At 37.4% G+C, this 25719-nt stretch overlaps 2 protein-coding genes across 3 annotated transcripts; both read right to left on the reverse strand.

The window, feature by feature from the left end:
- Positions 1–1758: 1758 nt before the first annotated feature.
- On the reverse strand, positions 1759–15476 carry LOC139117404 (UBX domain-containing protein 6-like). Its single transcript, XM_070680489.1, has 10 exons — positions 14915–15476; positions 13307–13455; positions 12048–12112; positions 10009–10143; positions 9357–9454; positions 8931–9085; positions 7434–7653; positions 6846–6976; positions 6510–6655; positions 1759–3642 (listed from the first exon to the last, which is right to left on the reverse strand). The coding sequence occupies exons 1-10, from the start codon at positions 15001–15003 to the stop codon at positions 3517–3519; spliced, it is 1314 nt and encodes a 437-aa protein (XP_070536590.1). The 5' UTR covers positions 15004–15476; the 3' UTR covers positions 1759–3516.
- Positions 15477–16338: 862 nt separating this feature from the next.
- LOC139117405 (AP-3 complex subunit sigma-1-like) lies at positions 16339–24723 on the reverse strand. Of its 2 annotated transcripts, XR_011548528.1 has the most exons (7): positions 24530–24723; positions 21378–21469; positions 20172–20283; positions 19482–19553; positions 18898–19005; positions 17949–18240; positions 16339–17856 (listed from the first exon to the last, which is right to left on the reverse strand). XR_011548528.1 is itself a non-coding variant. In XM_070680490.1 (6 exons), the coding sequence occupies exons 1-6, from the start codon at positions 24596–24598 to the stop codon at positions 18133–18135; spliced, it is 561 nt and encodes a 186-aa protein (XP_070536591.1). In that variant the 5' UTR covers positions 24599–24715; the 3' UTR covers positions 17946–18132. The 2 variants fall into 2 exon arrangements, 1 of the variants encoding a protein (XP_070536591.1); XM_070680490.1 differs by lacking the exon at positions 16339–17856 and having other exon boundaries at positions 17946–18240; positions 24530–24715.
- Positions 24724–25719: the final 996 nt, after the last annotated feature.

Genomic DNA, 25719 nt, shown 5'->3' on the forward strand with positions numbered 1-25719 from the left:
AAGTCTGGATACAATATAGAAATTCATCAAGCTATGAAATCCATCTACTATCAACACAAGAGACAGGGACATACCTATTGATAACTACGCAAAGCCCATGGATAGGTTTTTGTGAAATGTCTGGCACAATGTTTTTGAGATATCGTAAAACCACCAAAGGTGATGTTTTACCCCATATTAAGAAGATTGTCATTTAAATGACATCTCAGAAATGAATTTTGATGTACAGGGCAGGAACGGCGGGTCAATGATGTGATCAGATATGAGAATCTCTGATTTTCATTTTGTCTTGTGAGATGAAGAACAAATTTGTCTCTTTATGATGATTTTTAAAATGTAATGTCTTAATTTCACATCAAATGAGAAATAAGCTTGCATAAATATAACATCACCATTGGCATAGCACAAGCTGTAACTGCAAAACTTTTTCCCTAATCACAGGTCAGTTTATGAATGTTAACATGGTGAACTACAAACAAGTAATGGCCAATAGAGTACTAGTATTCACATTTGAATGGCAAACAAATACACTGAAGTTGACCCTCTCTCATCACCCATCTCCATCATCAAGTAGAAGTTTAGATTGTCAGTAGCTGTAATTTTTGATGAATTTTTCTCTATTTTTGCTTTTAAAGCCCCAATAGCTGTATATGTTAACTAAACCGTTCTCAAAATATCCTTAGTTTTCCAAGAGTTTCCTTTGAATAAGACCCATTAGAGACTGAAAAAGTGTATAACACTGCCATGAGTGTCGAGGATGGCATGTAAATTCAAAGGTTTTAACGTCATTTTAGATTTCTGCCATTATCAAAAACTAATCGACAGAGGAAATAAAGATTACAACAACAAATGTTAGCCATTGTGTGTTGTGCATTCATGCTTGTTAATTTCTGTTATGATCACGATGTATATGTGCAGGAAATACTGTGTTTTGTATTTTCCTGTGGGGGCGCCATTTTATGGATGCGGCACCCATTTATCATTAAACCTGTTAAAACATTTAGGCATGGTCAATTTCAGTGAGCAGTGAGACTTCGATGCACGTCCTTTAGTAAGTACAGTGAAACCTGTCCTTAGGGACACCTCTCTAATCAGGACACCTCTCTTTTAAGGGAAGATTTATCAAACCAAACGTTACAATTTGAATAGAATTTCACCTGCCTATTAAGGACACCTCTATATTAAGGATACTTTTTCCATTCCCGAAGCTGTCCTTAATAGACAGGTTTCACTGTACATTTAAACAAACCAACTCTGGTTTGAAAATAAAATCATGAAAATAATGCATAAAATTAGCAGCTATTGGGGCTTTAATATCAACTACTTGTTATTTTACTCACCAAAGCATGTTGTGAAACCTATTTGTCAACATAGTGTCTATGTGAGTAAAATGCACTGATATTGTTTACATTTGAATTCTAATCCAGACCAGCAGCATTCTCTTGCCAACAAAACAATGTAGTGTGTGCGTGTACAGGCTGAGTTGACAAGCTGAATACTGTGTATCTCAACATGCTATGGTAAGTAGATGACTGTACACTACTTTAAAAACAAAAAGTGAAAACAAATCATCAAAAGTTCCATTTGCTGGCCCTTTAACCCTTTCACCCCAGTTCCCTGTATACAGGTCCAACTTTACCATAGAAAACAATGGATTTGGGACAAACCATGGGGGTGAAAGGGTTAAATGTGAAAAAAATCCCTCAATGTACATCAACGGTATTTAAAATGACATAAAACCTGATTACCTAGGGAAATGTAATCTATATACGTTGAAATATTTACTAAAACCAAACTCTGATGCAAGAAGTACCATTCTGAAGGATAGTGCCACATTCTGCATCAGAATGCTTCTGAAGATACAATCAAGAGAAGTCTGTGTGTAATAATGATATTAGAGCTAAACTAACCAGCAACCTAATCCCTGAAGAAATTCCCTACAGAGTGATCGCTTTGCCAATTCACTACAATACAGGGTAAAACAGTTGGAATGTTGTTGTATTCCTGAGTGAATGTACTGGTAGCCATATAGTATTGTTGAATCACATAGACATGCTATCACTATGAACTGTGTTAAGACCTTGGTCATCTACAGATGACAGTTAACTATAGCAAGAATACCAGCATGGAAATTTTCATCATGTATTTTTGCAAAAAGAAAACATAAAACATGTCACTTTGAAATGATTATGTCAGCATGCATGGATCCACCATTCCAGCATGGCTCAATAAGATACTGTGTTCTCAAACTGCCTTTCCCTATGCACACACATGGCTGAGCTGAATGATTGAAGGCGTATTCTGCCAGCACTTTCACTAAACAGGGACAAACAATGACAATGCTAATAACATGTAGAAAGGGTCAATCTAGTAACAAACATGAAGAAAGTGAAAAATCTGCATTGAAGGGAAAAGTGAAAAATTTTCCATTCAGAGTTGTCTGCTTGTTTGAAATCTTTATAGAAGTCCATGGAGGCAATGAAAAATCCGTCAAAAGAAGTATGCCAAACAGACAGAATAAAGTATCTTGTTGGAACGGCAACAACACAGTAACATTATTTAGTTGACAATGTCTTCTTCCCAGCTCTGACATGGGTAAGTTGGCACCGAATTCCCATGAACTTTAACCACTCTTGCCACAAGGCATCAAGCTGTATAAGCTTCAGATCTAAAATGGATAGTGTTTCATTTTGCTGTCAAAAATTCTGCCATCAAATTGTTTTGAATGCCTTTACATCTCCCTAAGGTATGGACATAATCCTTTCATACACTATTGTTTTCAACGGTCAACTTGAACCTGTGCACAAGATACAAAACTTTAGTCACAGACACTACCCCTTACATTTGTCTGGGACCCCAGCAGGTGTAAGTTTAAGTGTATTATTTTATTATTGTATTATTTAAGTGTATTATTTTATTCAAATCATGGCGGTAAGAGGTTACAGGTAAAGTTACCATGGTAATTGTGGTTAGTTCAGGGTATGTCACTGAAATCAAACAACCAGGTGTGAATACGAATCAAGGTCAATTACCTAAAGAGGAGTATTTTGGCCCTGGCAAGGCCCTTGGCGAATTTTGTTTGTACTTTGATTGGGGTCTTTAACATATAATGTTATGTTGTAAATCCACTGAATTGTTGATAAATAGGGAAGTACTTGCAGACTGTATGCTGTCATTACATGTACATTTAATGTACATCCAAAAACTTCACCTCAATCAAGAGTACATAATGACACAATACAGACTTGTGGACTGGAGTTTACATGAATACATGCTATTTGTGACTCTGGCCATTGCAGTATCACTGGGCTTTTTCTGCAAAATGATCCACAGACATTCCCAGAGTCTGCAGTGCATTATTTGAATTTCCGAAAGGACATGATCCTACAGATACTATTTTAAAAGCAGTATGACAAAGTCTTCTCGTGAAAAGCAGACTACAAAGTAAGTATATTTTTAGAGAATTCGTAAGACACTACAGGTTTGGCTATGAGCTATTCTAGGAATTTTCTTGAGCTAAAGTCTCTGAATCAAATCTAGTAATGCTGGTTTCAGATATTTTTCTTGAGTGCTGCCTTGGACAGCAGCTACATCTGACATCACTGACTGATCCCAGGAAAAGTTCACTACTGCAGCTGGCACCTATGGAAATAGTGAGAAAAATCTGATGTTGAGAGAGAGAAAAGTTGATATTGAGAAGGGGTGATGTACAGTGTTAAGAGACACTTGTAATGGTTAGAAGATACATGCTCCTGTTGTACAAATAGAACTGTTGGACTAATAATACAGATGCATAGAGCAATCATAGACATCCCCAGTAAGCCTACTGTACTCAAATTGACTAAAGGGTGAATCTGTTACAATGCAAATATCTGAACTAGGCTTTCACATACAAATAGCTTTCAGGTGTCCAAAGTGTCTTAAACAAAGCAAACTGACAAAGTTCAAAGGGACAATGTACATGGTACTGTTATTACAGGTATCAAATAAGTGCTTCACCAATATACAAGTTACGTATAGTTTGAAACATTAATCTCAATTTGTTGCAAAACAATTTAAATGTTAAATGACAGAAACTCATTCAGTAAACCTTACAGATGTTTTTATCTTCTCTGCATAGCATACCGGTAAATAGATTTCATCAATGCATGCTGAACAGTGAAACAATGGCAGCCATGAAAATAATTTTAATTTCTCAGGAAGTAAAACAGGTTAAGGTAGAATGCACCTCAAGGACAGCTACTCAGACTCTACAATATTTTCTTGGTCTACCACTTTTGGGGAGCTGCTTCTTTTGGGAGCACATTTTGAAGCTCATAGAGTAAACAAAGGTTTCAGCAGCTTATTGTAGTGAAACATTTATCTAATCGTCTCAAAACGGACGAACTACGAGCAGACCTACGAGCTCGTACGAGCGAAGTACGAGTGACGTAATGTGCCGTACTTTCAAAGTACGAGTGACATAATGCAGGTCCCAAAATCGACAAAGTGAGCGTCAAGCTGAGCGTGGAAAAACAAAAAGTGTCGAACTGAGCGTTGAAAAAAAAGACAAAATAGGATTCGAAATGAACGTAGAAACATGCCAAACAGAATGTCAAAGAGGGGTTCTGAGTACGGGTGCTAAAATATAGCAAATATGCGAAATAAACACGTAATGACTGATTTCAGCTTGAATATAGCAAGTACGGGAACGAGTTCAAAACGTCTTTCACGTGGGTAGGCCCTACTACTGACTTTGCAGCACTATATTTATAACACTGTTGACAAAATCTCAACAACAATAAATTGTGGGTTCATCGTAATTGGTATTGCATGCATTAGTGAATTTTCAAAAATGACATTCATAATTGCATATATTTCAACTTGGGTAGCAAGAAAACCGACGACTCTGAGTGACTGGCATTGGGCGTTCGTTCGTGTGCAAACATCGCGTGCAAGTTACAGACGATGGGCGGTACGGTGGGAGTAGGCAATAATAGCGATAAACAAAACGGCCAGTTTAGCCTACCCGGGATATTTTAATACATACGTCATCCACCGTCTGATGTGATTTTCCTCTAATTAACGCCAAATAAATAAATATATTTGTAAAATACATTATTACGTCGACGTCGACAAATCGACGTCAGCATTTATACAACGGCTGCATGCCTGGAACTTATCTACCGAACTGAGTGTAGCTAGGTAAGTTTGGAATGTGATGAGTTGGTTTGAGTGATGTTTTTTTTGTTGTTCAGGAGCGCGAACGAACGAATTGAATATAGAAGTATCGAGCATCGATATCTTGTATGGCTTCTGCAAGTTCCGCGATGACAAACAGGAATATTGACCCCACAGTGACCTGACTATACCATTATTCAATAGGCGGGGCCGTATTCTCAACAATACACACCAATAATAGTGTGGTTCCGATAATGTGCTTTTTCAAAACTTGAAGTTGAATGCGAGGTCAGAAAAATGTTAGTCTTTAAATCATTGTTGAGTAGAGGTCATTTTCAAATAGACTGTACAACATGAGGTACACACGGGTGCCACAAAAACACCCGCCAACTCATAAAATCCTTCATATTATTCATTGTACACTGTGATTAACATAATGTGGTGATCAGATTATTTCGAGGTCATAAGCTGACTCGCGAGCCACGCAGGTTTTATGTCTGTGAAATCATTGCACTTTCGAATTCGAGAAAGTAAAAAAGATTTACAACGGCGGTAGGTTCAAGTGCATTACAACCAATCGAGGTCTCTTCCTTGATGTTCGGACATTGCAACCTCTTCTTTGGTTCTTCTTTAACAGCTTAATGTTACAATCGACGTCTGCAAAAAAGTCTACCATCGTGGCGTATAATAAGTCAGAGAGTGTCGCGTCGTCTCCAGTCTTGACCCATACGTACAGACTCGTCCGAAAGTCAAAGCCTAAAAGTATTCCTCCGCACTGCACTGAACCCGCTCTCACGACCAAAAAATAATCATACGAAGTTCACACCCGCTCCTACTTCCGAGTTTCGAATATACACAGAAAATGTGTCTAAGCGTTCGTTTGTCGTAAAATCCTTTCACATAAACAAAAATCTTTCATCCATGGAATACAACATAGTCCTAGGCGTATTCATAAAAAATTAGGTCAAAAGGCATGTGTGACTTATAGCTTGCATACGTCACTCGTAATATGAAAGTACGAGCCAGTACTTCTGCTCGTACAATGTCAGTTTCGAGACAATTACATACCTCAGTGAAATGCATCAATGTTATTTTTCTCCATACAGTTGACACGGGCTGGAGGCCATTTTCACTCTGACTTTTAAGCTTCAGGGTAATTAGTATCCCTGATTTTTAATTTTGATTTAGAAAAGGAATGGTTAAGAGTTCATACAAAAAGTTTGTGCAAAACTTGAAGTCTTTCAATTTTGAGGCGTGTACTTCCTTAATTTTCATATTTAACCAAGATTTGTGAGGTTATTTTCTGGCAAAGGTGACTTAGATGACTGGGATAAGAGTTGAACACTTACCAATTGTAATGAAACTAGCATAGCATCCTCCTCTGTCAGTCTTTGTCCAGTTGACATACTGAGATTAAAAGGCATCCAATCATTGGACAGGTTCTGTCTGACAAATTCAAACAGCGCTGAAAGTTTTTCCCGTACTCTAAATACGCCTGAAATGAAAGATGTGAATCATGTAAGAGATGGTGCAAGTGTTCAGTGATTGCAACATATCCTGTGTGCCTCAAATTACAAAATATCTTTGATACTGGGATAAGATTGAAAAAAAAAGCATTACACAGAAATCCCACAAAATCATATTCCCATTCAGACTTGTTAACACTGAAATGATTATTGACCAACCTTGTAAGATGATATCATCTGGAAATTTTATCCTAATCAAAGTGTAATTGTATTTCCTAATTTCTTTCAGTTCTTCTCTTTCTCTCATAGCCTTTGTCCTCAGCACTGCCTGTCTCTCAACGTTGTCTGTCCTGAAATGGAATATCAAAGTTTGAGTGACAAATAATATACATGTTTTGCAGTAACTGATCAGCAGTGTGATGAAATTCCACGGGTTTTTACATATCCACGATGACACTGGAAAATCATACATGATCATTTGTCTGTTTTGCTGCAACTGCATTTGTGTTTTTCAGACTATTGTTTTATCCAATATTACAATAAGTATCAGTACATGAGGTTTTCCAGCTATTCCTGCTGATGGATCTGAGATGGATCTGAGATTCCATAACACTAGAGCAGCTGACCAATTAGCAAACCCCGGGAAATAGGCGATTACACAATGGTAAAGGATAGGTTTGTGATCGTCTAAGGTATACAGTTCATATAAACTTTTATCCATCATTTCTGTCTGTACAAAGGTCATATACATGCACTGTCATTCTACTTACAGTTTCTATGTCAAAGTATTGATCAATATCTATCTACCTGTCTTGTTGCTCTTTCTTGATTTCCTCTGGGGTGAGATTGTAAAATTCATCTGGAAGCTGGAAACGGCTGACGTTACCAGATGCTTTGAAAACTTGTAGATTTCTATCTAGTTTTGGCCGTACAGGCTCTGTTGATAGAAGGGTCTCTCTTATTGCACTAAGTCTGTCTGTATCTTTTGCGAAGTCTTCAGACAATACAAAAAATTCTGCTTCTGTATCTGTGGGAAGTAGATAAATACTCAGAGGTTATTATCCATTATTACACCTCACTCATTCAGCGTGCACTGCCATTGGTTAAACATTACTCACGTGACATGTAAAAGAACGTGATGATGCCCTCTGCGAACGTGATGATGCCCTCTGCGAACTTGATGATGCCCTCTGCATTTGATATTACATGGATGACGTCATTTTACTTACTGCGCATCATTTCTGCACAAAACAAATTGTCGTTCGCTTGTTGTACTTTGCAGTTGGCAACTTATGGCTGTGAAACGTCATGCAGAGCTGTCACCGGCACAGTTAGACGATATTTTGATGCAAGTAAACAGCAAACGAACGAAAATGGCAACAAGGAATGCAATTTCTGTGTTCAGCGACTATGCAAGCAACAAATTTGGATACGCCACCGAGGAGATTGGCAAACTTTAGCGGCAACCCTAGACTCGGCACTGACAACATTTTACGCTGAGGTCCGGACTCAGAAGGCGAACTGTACTCGAAGAAGTCTTTGTGTTTTTGTTTCTTTGCATGTTTGCTTGTTCGGTGTAATAAAAATAATAACACATGAGAGCGAGGGCAATATCACGATTTTTTGCCTGCCCAAGGGATGGTGGTCATGATCGAAATACTGATGATGCCCGAGCCGTAGGCGAGGGCATCATCAGTATTTCGATCATGACCACCATCCCTTGGGCAGGCAATAAATCGTGATATTGCCCTCGCTCTCATGTGTTATTATTTAAATATCGCCTGTTCCTGTGTCGTATCAGCATGAGTGTCATTTGTGCTGCGTCAGACACGAGACGAAGTTGAGTGTCTGACGCAGCACAAATGACACGAATGCTGATACGACACAAGGAACAGGCGATATTGGGTAATAACCGATTTATCATATACCCATGCCCATAATTTTAGGGAATTTTTACTAATAGAACGAAAAACCTTTAATTTTGAGGCTTTGCTTTAGGAATTTCTTCCTTAACAGAACAACACCTTATCAAAATTATTGACAAAACCAATGTTACAGGGACCAGATGCCAGCTGAAAGTAGTTCTCTCAAATGTTTTGAGTACGTATCTGATAGTGGATATAATAACTATCATTTAAAATGGTATGACGCCTTTGATAAGTTTTAAACATTGATGCTCTTCACACTAGCTGTGACTGAAGGGGGTCAAAACAAACCAACAGAATGGGCTTTACTTTTGAAAGAAATTATATATATCAGAATAAAGAGGGTACAAAAATACCAATGTTTTGATAAAAGATTTACCTTGATGGGGAAGCATTTGCCTGGTAAAACCAACTGCCTGTAAAAATTCTTCACTCCCTGTCAGAGAGGCTACTCGCTCTTGGAAAGCTTTATTTTGTGTACGAATTTTCCTAAATTTTTCATCATTTGGATTGCCAATGATGTTGTCAAGATACCTGCAAGAGATACATACACATCTGTTCAAGACCTTTCAATGAAATTTTTTTATTTTTTTACTTTTTATGTTATTTTTATTTCACCAGAAATACAATTTCTTTTCACAAACCTTGTAAAAAATAAACACAATTTCTTTACACAAACCTAGTAAAAAAGACTGCAACAATGAAATCGCACCATCCATTTAATCAGCAAAGGTACTCAGAAGTTGGATTTATCTTACAGTAAGATTCCACATTCTTTAACAAATATTCTGGAAATTCCACTTACTTGCAAATTGTTTCTACTCCAACCTTGACTTTATCTCTGTCTTTATTTAGAGTATGAATCATTGTACTGGAAGCCGTAATCGGATCATCTGCAAGTTTCTGTATAGCAGATAAATGATACATTATCAAGACAAACATTGTTGGAAAAATTTAAAGCATTATTCCAATGAAACCAATCATGTTGATAAAAAAACAAATTAACTACACCTTCATTATTTTACAGTATTAGTGTCCACTTAATTATTAAACAATATTTGTATACAATATTTGTCATGAGTGAATTCCAATATAACCCTTTCACCCCATTTCCCAGTGTAGAGATCCAACTTTGCCATAAAAAGGAGTGGGATTGGGTTAAACCATGATGGTGAAAGGGTAAAAAGTTGATACAGCATTTGGGTTGAAAAGACCGTGCCTTGCCAATGTACAAAATCAAAGACAACAGGCAAACAAATTGTAAACATATGTGCTGGATGTATATACATAATTATGTTACAAAACAATGCTACATGATTGAGGGTCTTGGAGAGAGTGCAATGAGTGTTTATTTTGTTTGTGGGGGGGGGGGGGGGGGGCTGACAGTGTAATGACACATTCTATAGAAGATATCTTCAATCAACCTCCAATCATGATTTGAGTGCAATGTTGCTTACCATTAAAAGACATTCTTGTATAAGAGATTCAATTTCTGATCTAGGAACACACTTTGGACTGAGTGAACAATAGAATAACACTCTCTCCACAGATAGCATTGGTGCACTCTCCAGCTTGGTTTCCTTTGGACCGGACTGAAAAGATACAACAGTGTGACATGACATTTACACAACAGGGAAATTATGAACACGTCAAGTGAGCATATGATTCTAAATCGTTCTACTACCAGCGTGTTTTAGATGTCTACCTCTAAAATTAAGTATATATTTTCATAATTGTAAATTGGTTGCATGACTCATAAATGTATAGACTTGTAATGTGTCTTTATAGTAAATAATTATTCACGCAGCACCATATTAGCCCTAGCTATATGTGTGAACTTCTTATTCAGACTAACCCACTAGTCATTTGGCTTTACTCAGGCATACACAGTACCGTAGTTTACTGGCTGGCAGAGCGGTGGGATTTACGTTCATGTTGATATCTAGTAAATCTACATGACAATGTGCCAAAGTATATTGCGTCAAGCTAGCAATCACCTCCCATCGACTGATGAACTTTCTTCCTTGAATTTACTCTGTTTTGGTACAATGAAACCTGTCTATATCAAACCATTCAGGGACTGAGAAAATTGTTTGGTTGGGAGAGGTTTTCGGTTTATAAAGGGTCTTTTAACATAGACTTCTATTGGAATGGAACTGGGAAATGGGTTCAGTTTAGACAGGTTTCCAGTTTAGACAGGGTTTGGTTTAGACAGGTTTCACTGTATTTATATGTCTACAGACTTGAGGTATGTCAAACAAAAACCCACAGGCCTAGAGAAGCAGAGAAACATTTGTCTCATATGCCCTTAATCATATTTTTGCTTGTATTGCCATTATGATTTCTTAAAACTAGCATACATGGTACACTAGCCATTAGTTTATTATGGAGCAGGTCTTAGATATTTGGGTGGTAGAGTATTTGTTGCAATAGCCATCAGTTTACTGTGGAACAAGAGCTTAGGGACCGTCTCAGATTGTCGCAGAAGTTCAAGAAACGAAATTAATTCGTTTTGATCAAAACCCCCTCCCCCCTCCCCCTAAACGAAACTTCAAAAGTGCGAAATGTTTATGTCTGCCTGAGGGTGCAATGTTGCATTTTGCTATAGCTACTGAAGACGCATTCCCCATGCCACATTACAATTAAAGTAACCGATCAGATTTGACTACTAACAGGGCATTTTACCGCATAAAAGTTTCATTTTATTTTACTTTCCCTTTTTGCATCTGTTCTTTGTCTCTGCGAACACGCAATTTGTACCTGGTAGGGGCGGTAAATAAGCGAGAAACTTTGACAAGGGGGACCAGGCATATTCAATCATATTAAAACGACTATGACCAGATGCATAACATGTGAGAATAAAGACATCAAGTGGTTAGAGCATACGCTTATAAATAGCGCATTTAAAAAAATGATACTTTTGTCTTTGTTGAATTTGATAAGTGAAAGGTTTAGGATACAATGTTAGTATTGGTAAATTGTGTGTTGGGCACAAACGAGATGGAAACGGTTACAAATTTGTTGGCACAAGTGTGCAGTTTTTCTTTAATTTAAAATAAACACACGAAAACTTGTGATCACAAAATAAAAGTGCGAAAGTGAAGTTCACTAATTGAATAGAGGTCAAACCCCCTCCCCCCCTAAACGAATGAATTTCGCTTTTTGAACTTCTGCGACAATCTGAGACGGTCCCTTACATGATTGTAAGTTGCATTGCCCAATGGTCATCAGTCTTTCTGGAGCAAGTCTACTTATGTGATGGAATATATGTTGCTGTGGCCAATGGCCATCATGTTTGCAATGCGATTTTATATATGTTATAATGGACGATGGCCATCATTTTATTCTGGAGCTGGTTTACCTATATGACTGTGCACACATGTATGTTGCCATTGTAATTCACTATTCTTGCCATTCTTTTGACTACACACTTGCTCGTGGTTGTGGTTAGTCAACTTGATAGGTTATGCTCACTTCAATTCACTAATGAACTTACCAATTGTCTGGAATATGCTGCAGCAGCTTCTGATGCACGCTTCTCCTCTTCCATTTCTCGTCTCACTGCAATTTAATCGTTTTAAAAGAATTTCAGATTTGATGTTCACTTTGTTTGGAAGAACACCGAATATCAATGTAGACTTAATCTCCTGCAAAAGGACATACTGGGTACCTGTACACAATGACTGCTGAAAAAATTATTGTAAACACTCCTCATGTTGTAAACATATTCTGCTTTGAAATCACTTTGCATTGGCAGGTGATAAAGTTGCATATGAATATTTCTTTAGTGTTTCTAATTTTGAGGTATTACATAGGAAGCTTGGCAAATAATAGCTACTCCCAAGTACACACAAAGACTTTGCATTTCTGTCATGCAAGCCATGTTTAACAAGATCACTGTTTGGAATGTGAGCTTCCTACACAACCATTTATTGTCAGGGGTTAACGATGAAATATGTGAACAAATTAATTTACGTGTGACATTCAGTGTTTTTGTTAAGGTCTGGGTCTGGGTATGGGCACCATGCACCATTTCTGCTGTCCTGTAAGTGTAATATAAATGTGTGGATGGAACCCAAGTAACATTTACCAGGGTACTGGGCTTAACAAAAACACTGACAAATGCTATTATTAGTCTATATCTCTCTGATTCTCTGCTCTATTTCATCACTGTAGTTAAGCATAGTGATGATAATAATCAAATCTTGAAAACAGTGAAAAATGGATTTGAATCACAGAAACATACCCCCATTCATACATCACTCTAATTTGATGCTGGCAGCGTAGGTATTATTTTTGCCTTTCTTTATACTACACTACTGGTATCTGTGTTTCCTCTGGCTTCTGAATTTTTTTAGTAAATTTACGAATTGGGTATTGAAACTTTTAGTAAATTTTGAAATTCATAAGTAAACTTAACCGTTCAAATACGGAATATCATTCAATCAAATTCAAATTAAGTACAACATGTGCTAAGACAAAACTATTTTGAGGTTTGGGGGCCTTCAGCTCTCAATCAACTAGCTGCTTCCTTGCATTCGTATATTTACGAATCAACAATGAAAAAAATTAGTAAATCATCTAAAAAATTAGTAATTTTACGAATTTGAGAGTGGCAGAGGAAACACAGCGTATATACCAACTTATACAAGGTTACAGATGATACCTATGACAAACTGACTATATCGGCTCTTTGAATAATGTAAACACTGCTGCACATGGTTCCTGGAGACTGCTATATATTATCACCCATACCTTGTGCCTGAATAGACCTCTTTGATGTACCAAGTTCAGGTTCATGTTTTGGTTGCATTCTAGCCAGTGCAGCTTCCCCAGCTTTCTGTGAGTCCTGTGTTGGCTGAAGCCTTGCTGCCGGTTGTTTTTGTAGGCTTGCATTTTTTGAACTGAAATATTATACGAAAATGTGATTTTGTAACTTTGACTTGCTGTTGCCATCGTAGACAGAAAGATCTGTCACTCAAGGGAGGGCGCTCCCTTTCTCTTATGCCTGAAGTACTGCGGGAATGAGTGTGAGTGTCTTCCTGCATTGTATATACCAGGAAACGGTCATCACAATACCTTACAATTACATATGGTATAGAGAATTTTATGTAAAAGAAATCATACTATTCAATCAGTTGCATGCAGTCACTTTCATTTTATAGTTGCTATAACCTTCCCTATGATTACATACAGTGATATCACTGTACTTGTTTATTGATAGTGATGATAGAACCTCATGTGACTTAGGTGACAACACTTGAGAAAAGAATTTGACAAACAAACAGCAAGCTGTAAGACCCCTTAATGGACAACAGTGATAACTACTATATGTCCTTCAATTTATATTCAAAGTCATTAACTCTATAAGTATTATTTGAAGTTTACAATAAAAAGGTTGAAACAGTAACCACACAATTTATTCAAACATAAGGAGCCAGCATTCTCGCGAGCAAGAGCATAATTTCCGCTCCACTGACCTACGCAAAAATTAACGAGTAGTGCTAAGCTGTTGCCGTAAAGAGGCGCGTAGTTTATGATGATGGGAGCCAGTGGTTTCAGCAAAACAATTGAAACCTGTATAGTTTATACCAAATATTAATGAAAATACTTGCATATAGTAATGTAACTTTTTTCCCTAAATTACACAGAAAGACAGAAGCGTAACAGACTCTCAGATTTGGCACAAAGCTCAATAATATGTGCAATTACATCACATTTACGCAAAATGTTATGCCACATCACTGAAGATAAAACGAGACTGCTGAGCATGATCATCTACTTCATGCATTTGAGCAATGCATGACCAACCTACACTACACTACAGTACAGTACAGTAATACTAGTACAGTCCCTTCCCTTGTGTTTTCTCCTCACAGGTGTTTCTAAGTCTTCCGTTGATATGCATCTAATTTCTGAACTCTAAATTGACTAAAATAAATCTGACTTGATTTGATGATGCAGACATGGATTTACTAATAATCTGTGTATGTGTCATACCATGAAGGTATAAACACCTCCATGGTCATACGATCAGTCGTGACCGAGGCCACTGAGATCAGGCTCTAGTACTGAGGATCCTAAGATTAACCCCGGTCCCTCCACAAAAGGACTGTGGATTAACCAATTTCTGGTGAGTCAACTGAATGTTTACGATACCTAAGCCAGGATAATTGATAACATGGTGGACTTCAGGCCATTCTACAGTAAGGGCCACAAATCCAACTGGCCGTAACCCCCTACACCTACATCATATCGAGCATCGTGTACACTGATACTGGCTGGATATGTACATTGATACATAGTGTATTGATGGGTATATTTGCGTCCACTGAGTCCGGTCAGCGTCTGTCCTGTACTTACCTCGATGACGTGTCATCTTTTAAACTGTGGCCTTCACCAGCTTTCTTGAACTTGTAGTCTAATTTCTTCTTTTCAAAGAATTTCTTCATTGTGTACAAGAACTGTGCATAAATCGATGCTTTTACATGTATCTATCATCAATATCTAGCTAGTACGGTACACAGTTGTCGTTCCCACTAATACAACCCCCTAAGTTCGGCTTTCTTTTCTGCGGAAGCGAAAGACTATGAAATGGAAGCCTACCCATGATTGGCTCATGATAAGTACGAACCCTTTAACTCAACAAAAAAACCATCTTGACCTACTTTTGAGTTCTAATCCTTTCCAATCCATTTGGCTGTTGAGATTTCTGCATCACGTTTCTTCTTCAGTGCATCGTAAATTAACCTTCATATATTGCAGAAATTAAATGTAGGATTCAAACATGATTTTCCGAAAATTTGATGGCATTTTTCCCATGCATTTTCTATACAATATCATGATAATTGCAACATTTTCAGTTATCACTTGGTGCAACTGCAAGTGCAAAAAGATTCATGTGATATTGTTGTGACTCAGTTTTACAGTGTGGTCGCATCGTTTGTGATTCATCACGCCTATGCCAAAGCACAAACTAGGTATGAGCTAGAAAAACACATTGCTTCAGTTTCACTTTCACTTTGTTTTTCGTTTTTTCCTTCCTCCTTTAAATTGAACATTTTGCAATGGTGAGACCAAAGAATTGAATGGACAACAGCATGAAGAAAATCATGTGTGAACAACTGCATAGCAAGAACCATATTCCTATGTGCATATTATGTGACAGGGCATTGAGAGGCTTTTCCAAAGTACATCAAAATACATATTGATTCAATGAAGGCGTAAAAATTCTTGCCACATATCTGTTCACAATAGTGCTTGTTTGAAATTTGTATATCAGGTGTTTCTTCTTCATTTCAATTATAAAGATTGTTGTAGACCACAACATGAAAAAGTTATTGTTTTGAAGAGTTTTTATAATCAAGCTTTGAAATTCTAGTATCAACCTTTTCTGTAGGTCAAGAACATTTGCTGTTAAAATGTAAAACAATGGGCACAACGACTAGAGACAACAATAGGTTTTGACCTAACCATAGTACTGGAGAGGTACATCAAGATGGGTAAATTTCTTTTGCTTTCAGTTTAATTAAAATTTGCAACTGTGAAACATCCAATCAAAAGTGATGCTGGCTGGCATGGCTACAGATGCCCTTACACTTGTCAATTAAGATGTTCTCAGGGTTTCTGCTACAATGGCTTGTATGTCCAGAAGTCAGCATCCTCTCGTGCTATGTGTCAAGAAGTTTCCCATCATGGATAAACATCTCCGTCATTTTATAGATTTGTTTCTGTTTTATTAAGTTATTATATCAGTATTGACTGTCATAATTGAAACAAGAGATTCATTTGACTTTATAAAGCATGTTTTTATTACTGGCTTTAAAACTTTACATAATACTTTTACTTATGAAAGAATAAACAACGCAAACACATAGAGAATTCTCATGATGACATTTACAAGACAATATCATATCAATCATACTCTAAGAAATGATCCATGAATGAATCAGGAACATGAGAGCTTATCTGCACATGATCACAACCTTGCATTATTGAAGTAAGTTGGGTACAGCTACAAAAATAATTTTGTACAGACAGATCCATCAGGTATGCTGGAGGTACTATGATCTATGTAGAAACACACCACTATACTTATATCCCTGTTGGCATCATCTTACACTTTGAAAAGAATAACACAAAAACCCTGTCCTCTTTTCTATGAAAATTACTTCTCTAAGGTGATACTGGCTTTTCATTTGATTTGGCTGTCAAGTCACAGAGTATTGGTACACAGTTTTGGGTTTTAACCCTTTACACCAGCTCTACTATACATCCTGAATATCATATTACACTACAGGTACAATGCTACAGTGTACCATATTGCTATATTCTCCACAACGGGATTGAAAGAATGAAGACAAAAAAGAAACGCATACAGATCTCAGCTTTTGCAACTATTTCATACGATTTAGGAAAGTAATATTATTTCATTCATTATAGTCTTTTTGGTCACTGACAGCCACATTTCCAAAGCAATGAATGCTTCATTGGTCAGTTTCTAGCAGAACAAGAAAAGTTAGTACACCTGATGATTAAAGGGCGGTGGTCGTCGGAACGGCACTCAAAGGTCGCTAGGGACCCCTACAACCAATATAAACACTGTATCCAAGCTACGTTGGCGATTGATGAAAGTTAAAACATGTTTGTCTTAATGTACATTGTAAAATTTAAATGTTGCAGCTATTTTGACATGATGCATCTATATATAGTGCATGAAATACATTGTTTGTAAACAAGAAAGTTGCACATGCACCGTTCAGACGACCACCGCCCTTTAACTTTGATGACTTGATCCCAGATTGCGGATGATCAGTGGATCTCAATGCTTGAAAACTTTACAAGAAATCAAACACTTATATGCCTCATATGTCTAAAATTCTCACAACAGAGAAAAGATCTAACACGATGAAAAAGAATGTATTGCACAAAGTCAATGCAACTTATCACAAAACTCTCTCCCCTTTCAAAATTCTGTAAAGGGATTTGTTTCCATGTATAAGTAGCAGCATCTTGAAGAAACAGATAACTAGATAATTAAAGCATGTACACAACAGCTACAAACCCTACTGTTTCATCCCCCCCCCCTCCCCCAAACAAGTGATCACATCATCAAATTGGCAAAGAGAACACAAAGTGAAGAGATGTTACGAATACACCTATGGTTGTTAAACTACATTTTGTGCCCGTACATAAATGAACACTGCTATGTTGTGCACATATCTTAATTATCTACAGTCTATTACACAAAATCATACAGATTCATTTCCAGAAAAAACTTACACCACATTGTATTTGTTTTAACCCTTTCACCACCATGGTATGGCCCAAACCCATTGTTATCAATGGTAAGTGTGGACCTGTTTACAGGGAATTGGGGGTGAACAGGTTAAAGCACATTTACATTTGTACACCAGATAGCCCTTTGTACAGGATATCCATGCATCATGGACATTCCCTCACAGGGGAGTCTTCCCTCTATGGTTTGATCAACTCTATACACACACTGTGGGTTGAAGTAGGCTCTCACCCCTAAGTACAAATAGTTTACTCTGTTGGAGCTTTTATAAGTTATGAATATTCTACCGAAATGATGGCAGATTTGGCAGTTGTATGTTGGATGGCAAATTTGGGAGATTAATATTCTTGACTGCTGATACTGCTCTTGCTGGTGCCGCGGCCAGGCCAGCCTGTAAAGAGATTGACAAATCAACTTTTAATACCAAACACTTCACTTTCACACATCACATACTCAAACATAATTACATTACAAACTGTGCAGCTCTGGTCATGGGAAATATTTTTGTACATTACTACAGAACAGGCCAGTTGTACAGAATTTGATACATTGGTTGTTCAAATGACTAACTGCTTGGAATTCATTTACTGTATATCAGGAACGTCCATACTAAATAATAGTGAACTGCTAAGTTTGGTATTTTTCTAGTTTAATTCTTCACAAACCATTTCAACTCTAGCAAATTCTTAAATAGAAGCGCTGAAATTATGGCCAAAGCAGTTTTAAATTACACTTTGCTCAAAATTTACTGATTCAAGTTCACAAGTATGGCTGCTTTTAAACAAGAGACCTTTAAACACATCCTTATCACAGATCCCATCCACAAGTCACAAGGTCTAAACTCCTAATGTAACCTGAACTGAATTTGCTTGTCACTCCTCTACCAATCCACTGTAACAGCAAGTGTCCTAAATCATCACGGGCATGTTTATCGCAATAGCATGTACTTTTTATTACTTCTCAAGATAAAGACTATACTTGAATATCATCTTTCACACATGAAGCACCAAAACCAACATTTACCAACTACGAAATAGAAAATATTTACCTCTTGCTTTTCTAATTTATTCTGTTCTTCTGTGCGTGTGAGTATTTCTGTCATATTGGTTTCTAAAACCATTCCACCCATGACCAACTCTGCTAGAATGTACTGTACCTGTATTGAAATAAAGGAAAGTTTATATTGTATTGTAAAACCTCCAGTGATGGAAAATTACAATCTCTTCCTGCAGGTCTGACTTTCTTGATGTGAGCCATCTATGCAACGTAGATCTGTATAGAATCTGATCCAAGTATGGAAGGAGTTTAGCAGGCTTGACATCTCACTGGGAGGCAGTCAAAGTGTGAATTCAAACAAATCCACAACTACAGTGGAAACATGAACTGAGCAGTTTGGTGGTGTGCAAGAGTGATAAAATTGATGATGGTGGGAAGAAACAATCCGTTAGCTCAATCTGCCCAGATGTAAAGATTACACCTCCAGCTGAATTGGCCCAGCATACAAATGACACATATAGCTACATCAGCCCAGACATACAGATGACACCAATTGTTACTTAGGCCTAAATTTGATTCTCTCTAGACAGTTTCACACTGTCATTCAGAACTGATGAGACAGGCATGTCACCTTACCTTGTCAACATGGAAGATGAGATCCAATTCACAAACATTTTCAAAGCATTTGTCTAAAGTTTCTACAAAGACCTACACAATAAAAGAAGAGGAAATAATAGTGCATATATTAGAGACATCATAATATCAATCAAACACAGCATGGGAGAAGGTAATGTAACAAAACAGAAATAAGATTCAGCAAGGCATAGCAAACCCCAATGAAATATAGATACATTAGTTGAAATTTGTCTAGTACATACCGTATATTACTCAAAATACCATGAAAGATCACTGGCATTATGAAGCAACAAGAACCATAACCCAGGCAAATATCTCGAGGGCTAGAGATCCCCACTATCAACTCATTCTAAACATCCTAACTGACATATTTGTAACTTGGTATTCAAATTGTAAAGCAAAGTCTGAATGAATGTGGAGGTTTATTGTAAATCTAAAACTGTACATGAATTGGCTTCAGATGTCTTACATTTTGCACAAAATGGTGATAAACTTTCAATTTCCCCTCCTGAATTCCAAAGCCATCCAAAATATAACCAAAAAGAGTAATAAACTATGCAAAAGGTGATAGAAAACATTCATAGATGTTTGATATTGTGATCCCTACCAAAGAGTCGGACCCTTCTACGTTCCATGAATGCACGGATATTGACATACAAAACTATCAGTAACATAGTATGATTTACCAACCTGTATAAGATCTAGAATTCCAAGTTCACTTTCTGAGGAATCGACACAGAAGACAAAGTAGAGTGTTGCGTAGTGACGATAGATAATTTTGTAATCTGAACCTCCAATCAAACTAAAATGAGAAATAAATACTGATTAGAATGCCATAAAGACTGATAGATTCACAATGGACTTCATGATTACTTTATGATTGATACTGATGGAAGAAAATAGTCAGCAGGAGTACCTTATGATGAATCTTATCAGGATCTGATTCTTTGAATCAAATACAATCTTGCAGTGCTTCTTCAGGATGTCAAAACACACAGTACTAGTATGCAGCTTAGCAGAACCTATATGCTGAGAATACACTGTTATATACAATAATTTTTATTGTTACATGTAACCACAGAGAATGTAAAATGTATATAGATTGTGAAGAGCAGCATATTGCATTTCAATGCATCATGTCAGTTTGACTGTATTTGTAATCATGTTATGATTGTCAAAGAGTTTTCAGCATTTCTACATACACTGTATACTACTGTTCTATTCAGTTCAATCATTATTTACAGTCAGCAAAGTTACTACAATAATCAACAGCTATAACTTTCTATATTTTTCAGGTAACATTGTATGTATATGTTTGTGACGCAACCTCTGCAGTTATATCCAGAAAAATACCAAATGAATAATTATCATATATCTAACTTCACCAAAATAAGTAATATTACTTCGAAATTACCACATCTGTTGTTAACCAGTAAATACATATATTCAAATTGGAAATGGACTATAACAATGGAATTTGGATTATCAACAGAATTTCTCTACCTGATCAAGACAGCTGATATTAAATATCTGTTCCTCCTTCATTTGAAGACTGACGTATTTAATGTGTTGATTCAATGTATAACCTTGGGAACATCACTGTACACAGTATTTCCTCCAAGCAAAACAGATATGTGACTGATCTAAGCCAATTCTATTTACTTAAGAAGTTTAGGTATTGCACATGCCACAGGGCTGACAATGTGATTTTTGCCAGAAATTCCTAAACCTATTCACACTTTTGAGAAATTTTGTATGTTACACAGCATAATGAAAGTACTGATTATGGTGTTGTAGTCTGTGGCATCAGAGACTGGTTTTCATTTAGAACAATAGGTGTTCATTACATGATATGCAATGTGAATTAGAAAAGTCTGTCACGTCAATTCTACTTACCTCCCTCCTTCAAGAAAATTACAGACATTATCATCTCTCTTGGAAACTAAGTGGAATGTTTCTCTGATGATTTGTTGTTGCATGTCTTCACTCTGAAAGATAGGCAAAGACAAGTCATGGTTTAGTTAGTGCATATTTGAAACTTTGCTGACAATAGATTCATGCACACACTGTAGTTTATTGTTTCATTTGCATCTAAATATCATTTCTCTATTGCTCATCAAGAAAATATCGACACAATAATGAGCCATCATAACAAGACTCACACATGAGTACACTTCAATGAATGTGAGTCATTCTCAGTTGTTGATGTTCTTGTTCTCTGTCACATGGTACAGGTTCTCTGTCAACATGGTACAGGTTCTCAGTGTCACATGTTACAGGTTCTCTGTCACATGATATAGGTGTGACTCAAATCTTAAACAAACTTGTCTGAAGGCAGGTAATTGTCTGTCAGAGTGCAAAAGGGGAAATGATCACTTCCATCATTTGACATCAATTGTCACATTCCTTCACCCAAATACTACATCATTCATGCTTGGTAACTTTGTAGACTTGCTGTCCAAGACAACTGATTTTTGTAAAATTACAGCAAACACAGAGGTAAGCTGCATAACAACACAGACTTCAGTGCAATTCATTGACAAATAGGGCTGTTCACAAATGAAGTCAAGAGTTCTCTCCTTAATATGCAAAAATACAAATTTGTCTGCAAATTAAAATTTCACATTTGGAAATTAGGTAACTAGTAACGTTACAATACAGACTACAACTTAGTACAAGACATGTTAATGGCTCAGACTGTAAGCTGCAATGACAGACAGCCACGCATGCAACACAAATTTGTCTGTATTTCAAGCAGCAGAGACCGATGTTGCACGCATGCAAGCAGTAACAGACCTGTAACCACAAACAGCACTAACAGAATATTTATTGATACGTGATACCAGGTGATACCTAACAGACAAAATGAACCAGAAATGCTAACCACTGTGAATGGCTGTTGGTGATGAATGTCTTTCGGATACAGGATTACTTTTGAAGTAGTGTTCATAAATATCAGCTGCATATAGCTATCCATGAATTTTATACAAATGGAAAGTACAGTCTCACTTGGCCTTGACAGGGACAGACACTAAGTTTACCTGTATTAACATAAACCTAGATTAACATGCCTGTTAAAGCTATGGGTAAAAGCACCCTCACATCTGTGCAATTTTTTTATGTATCACGCCCAGGCCTGGTAGCCATATTTGGATGAATCGTTAACACACCCTTATCTATTAAAAAGTTTAAAAGTTTCTTTAAAAAGTTTTACTGTAAAAAAGTGCCCAAGATTTAAAAGCTGTAGTCAGGCACACTTTGTCTTAATATGGGCAATTGCACCTCCGAACTACCTCGATTCTGGTTACTACACGCACTGCATCTGCAAATGTTCCATTTGTACAAAAAGCCAGCGAGAGATGAGAAAAACGTCTTCTTGTTCTGATCATTGTGGCAATAGTGAAGCTGCATCAGTGACATTGGTTGATATTTCTAAATTCTAGTCAATCTATTGTATACTAAGCACGTTATTGATATTCTCTTTTTTTTTTGGAAAAATGAGAAAGTAAATTGAAAGAATGTAATCAAATCAAGTGCAATCATACCATGCTACATGAGTTACGCCGTCAGCTGGCCATCACTCAGCCTAAAGTACACAGTTAATTCATTGCAAAAAGGTTACATTTTTGATTGATGATGGGTTCTTGCTGCCTCTTCAATGTTATTTACAATAATTTACAGCACAATATTGTCCTTCTTACACCTGGATTGTCTCTATCATTCTTTGCTAGTCATATATATGTTGCTTTGCGTGTTCTACATGTATGTCAATCTGTGTCAGTGTGATGATATGCGGCTATCACTTTTCTGAAAAATTGACACAAATGGTGATGAATTTTTTATATTGCACACATTTTTTATCACCAAAACTGCACTGAATACAGTGTTTCATCTAGAGAGGGGGACGGGGGGATTCCCCCTCTGGTGACATGTTGGCACCCCCTAGTAATTTGTCAAGTGGGGACCAGGCCCCCATGAAATGGTGCCATTCACACCTTAGAGATACAAGTAGAACACATGAACTGGTGAAATACCCCCTAAATTTTCTGGTAAAGGGGGAAAATCCCCCCTGTTAATACCATCCTGGATGAAACACTGTGAATATTACTTTAACTGCATATTATCATTCTATAACTATAAGGTATATCCACGGTCCCTCCACTGTGGGACTGTGGTATATCATAAAACATTACAGCCGTGATACGGGTTTTGGGGTCCTTGGTTATCTTGTGCATGGGCTCTCGCACACTCTGGCATTTCTGCCACACAACCTTGGTCCCTAAAGCCTGTATCAGGCCAAAAAGATTATTAACTTGCCACTGCACAGAAACCTGTTTGTTTAGTGACGGTGAGATTGCTATGGCAAAGAGGTCTGTGAAGCTGGCAGATTTGCAATTGTAGAGATGCTTTTGACACCTAGGATGGTCACTGATCTGGCAGGACTACCCTGCTGTACAAATGGGATACTATGGTAAAGGAGTCGAGTTAAAGTTGTTCAAGACCAGCCCTGGGCCCTGGATGATGGGATACGAGAAATTAATAAATGTATCTGTTATTTTTAACACTGCCAAAAGTCACTTTTATTCCACAACACAAGCCGTACCCAAATATCAAACATTATTGCGCATTGAATTACGAATGAATTTGGTCGTGTATCAAGTATCAAAGAAGAAATTCTCTGGTACTTCTGGTATTGGCTATTGCCACAATATGGCGCTCTCATCTCGGTCACCGATACCATATAGCCCAGCTCCATGATAATACCATGGAGCCAGCTCCATGATAATACCATGGAGTTAGAATTTGGAAGCAGATATTGATTGGGCAGACCTTGCGCTGAAACGACAAGTCAAAATTGCATTCGCTGAAGGAGGGAAACATTGGGGAAATTTACACTACAATACCATTCAACAACAATACCAAACGACAGATCACTGTAATTGTAAACATGGAGGTAGGAAGAGAAATGAATCAAGCTTAGGTTAGGCATCTCTGGTTTAGCGATAATCGTCAATTAAATTAAGAAGAAATTGAAATTGCGTACTTACATAGTGCGTAAAAAATTTAGAAAGCCTCGGCTTTCCATGATTGTTGAAGACTAAAATAGCTTTAATCATCTTTCCACCTGTGAAAATGTTATTGACGAAAGACTACTGCGGTGTACACGGGGATTGGCTCCACGTACGACTGCTCTGTGGCGGATCCCGGAAATGGAAGTACAACTAAATTATCGTGTCTATCAGAAATCGGATTTTACCCAGAATACCAACACCGGAAGATAGGGAGCTGAGTGCCAAAGCTTAAATGTTACAACAACTCTGATTGGACAATAATTGGCAGTGGCAGCTTTCTTAGCACGGAGCCCACTTTGACACACAAGGAAGACCGCTGATTTTCTGTGCTCAAAGCAACGCAATTTTAACTCTGTATCGGACGCGACTCCTCTCCGGCTTTGCTCCCAACTCCCAACCTCACAGTTTATAACTCTCCTCGCCGGTCAAATTATATTTCTGAGCAGCGCCGCCAGCGACAAGAACTTGTTTGTGTTTTGTCGGCAAATGGACAATATCACTGGGACAATATATCACCGTGTTACACCGTTTGAACTTTTTGATATGACTGTTTTAACGATGACAAAATCTGTCTGTCTGTCTAGTCTATCGATATATCTATCTTGTTGGCGGGCACGAGACCAGTAATTCATTCCCATCGGCGACCATTTTGACAGCATTTCCCCACAGTCCCCTGTGATCTATTCCGCTCTTGGACTATGCGTCCCATAGACGTGTGTACATATGCCTGAGAAAAACCTCACAGGGGACTGTGATTTCCCTACTTCAGGACGTTCAACGACCCAAATCCCATGACTTGTTTGCGATCAGGGTTAGCTTGTATATATTGGAGCCAAAATATTGCTGCTTTTGCAAAATTCAGAGGCCTATTGATACACTTAAGATGTGTCATAAGACTGCGTTCATAAAATATGGTTTGGAGGGCTGGAGGAATTAAGGGGGGATTCGAAATTTTATGGAGTAGTAGAGGGGGACTTGAAAATTTTGCTCTAGCCTACCTGTAGGGAGGACACTTGCTTCCCTTTTAAGCTTATGTTTTACATTTTCCAATTCCAAGTTTTTGTAGGTAATTCAATGGAAAATGAATACCATTTTTATGTCATCCAATTGTTGTAATGTTAGTAATAATTTTATAAATCTAGAACCATTTTGCCATATTTCATTAC

Source organism: Ptychodera flava, chromosome 18, assembly GCF_041260155.1.
Source record: "Ptychodera flava strain L36383 chromosome 18, AS_Pfla_20210202, whole genome shotgun sequence".
Classification (NCBI taxonomy): domain Eukaryota; kingdom Metazoa; phylum Hemichordata; class Enteropneusta; family Ptychoderidae; genus Ptychodera; species Ptychodera flava.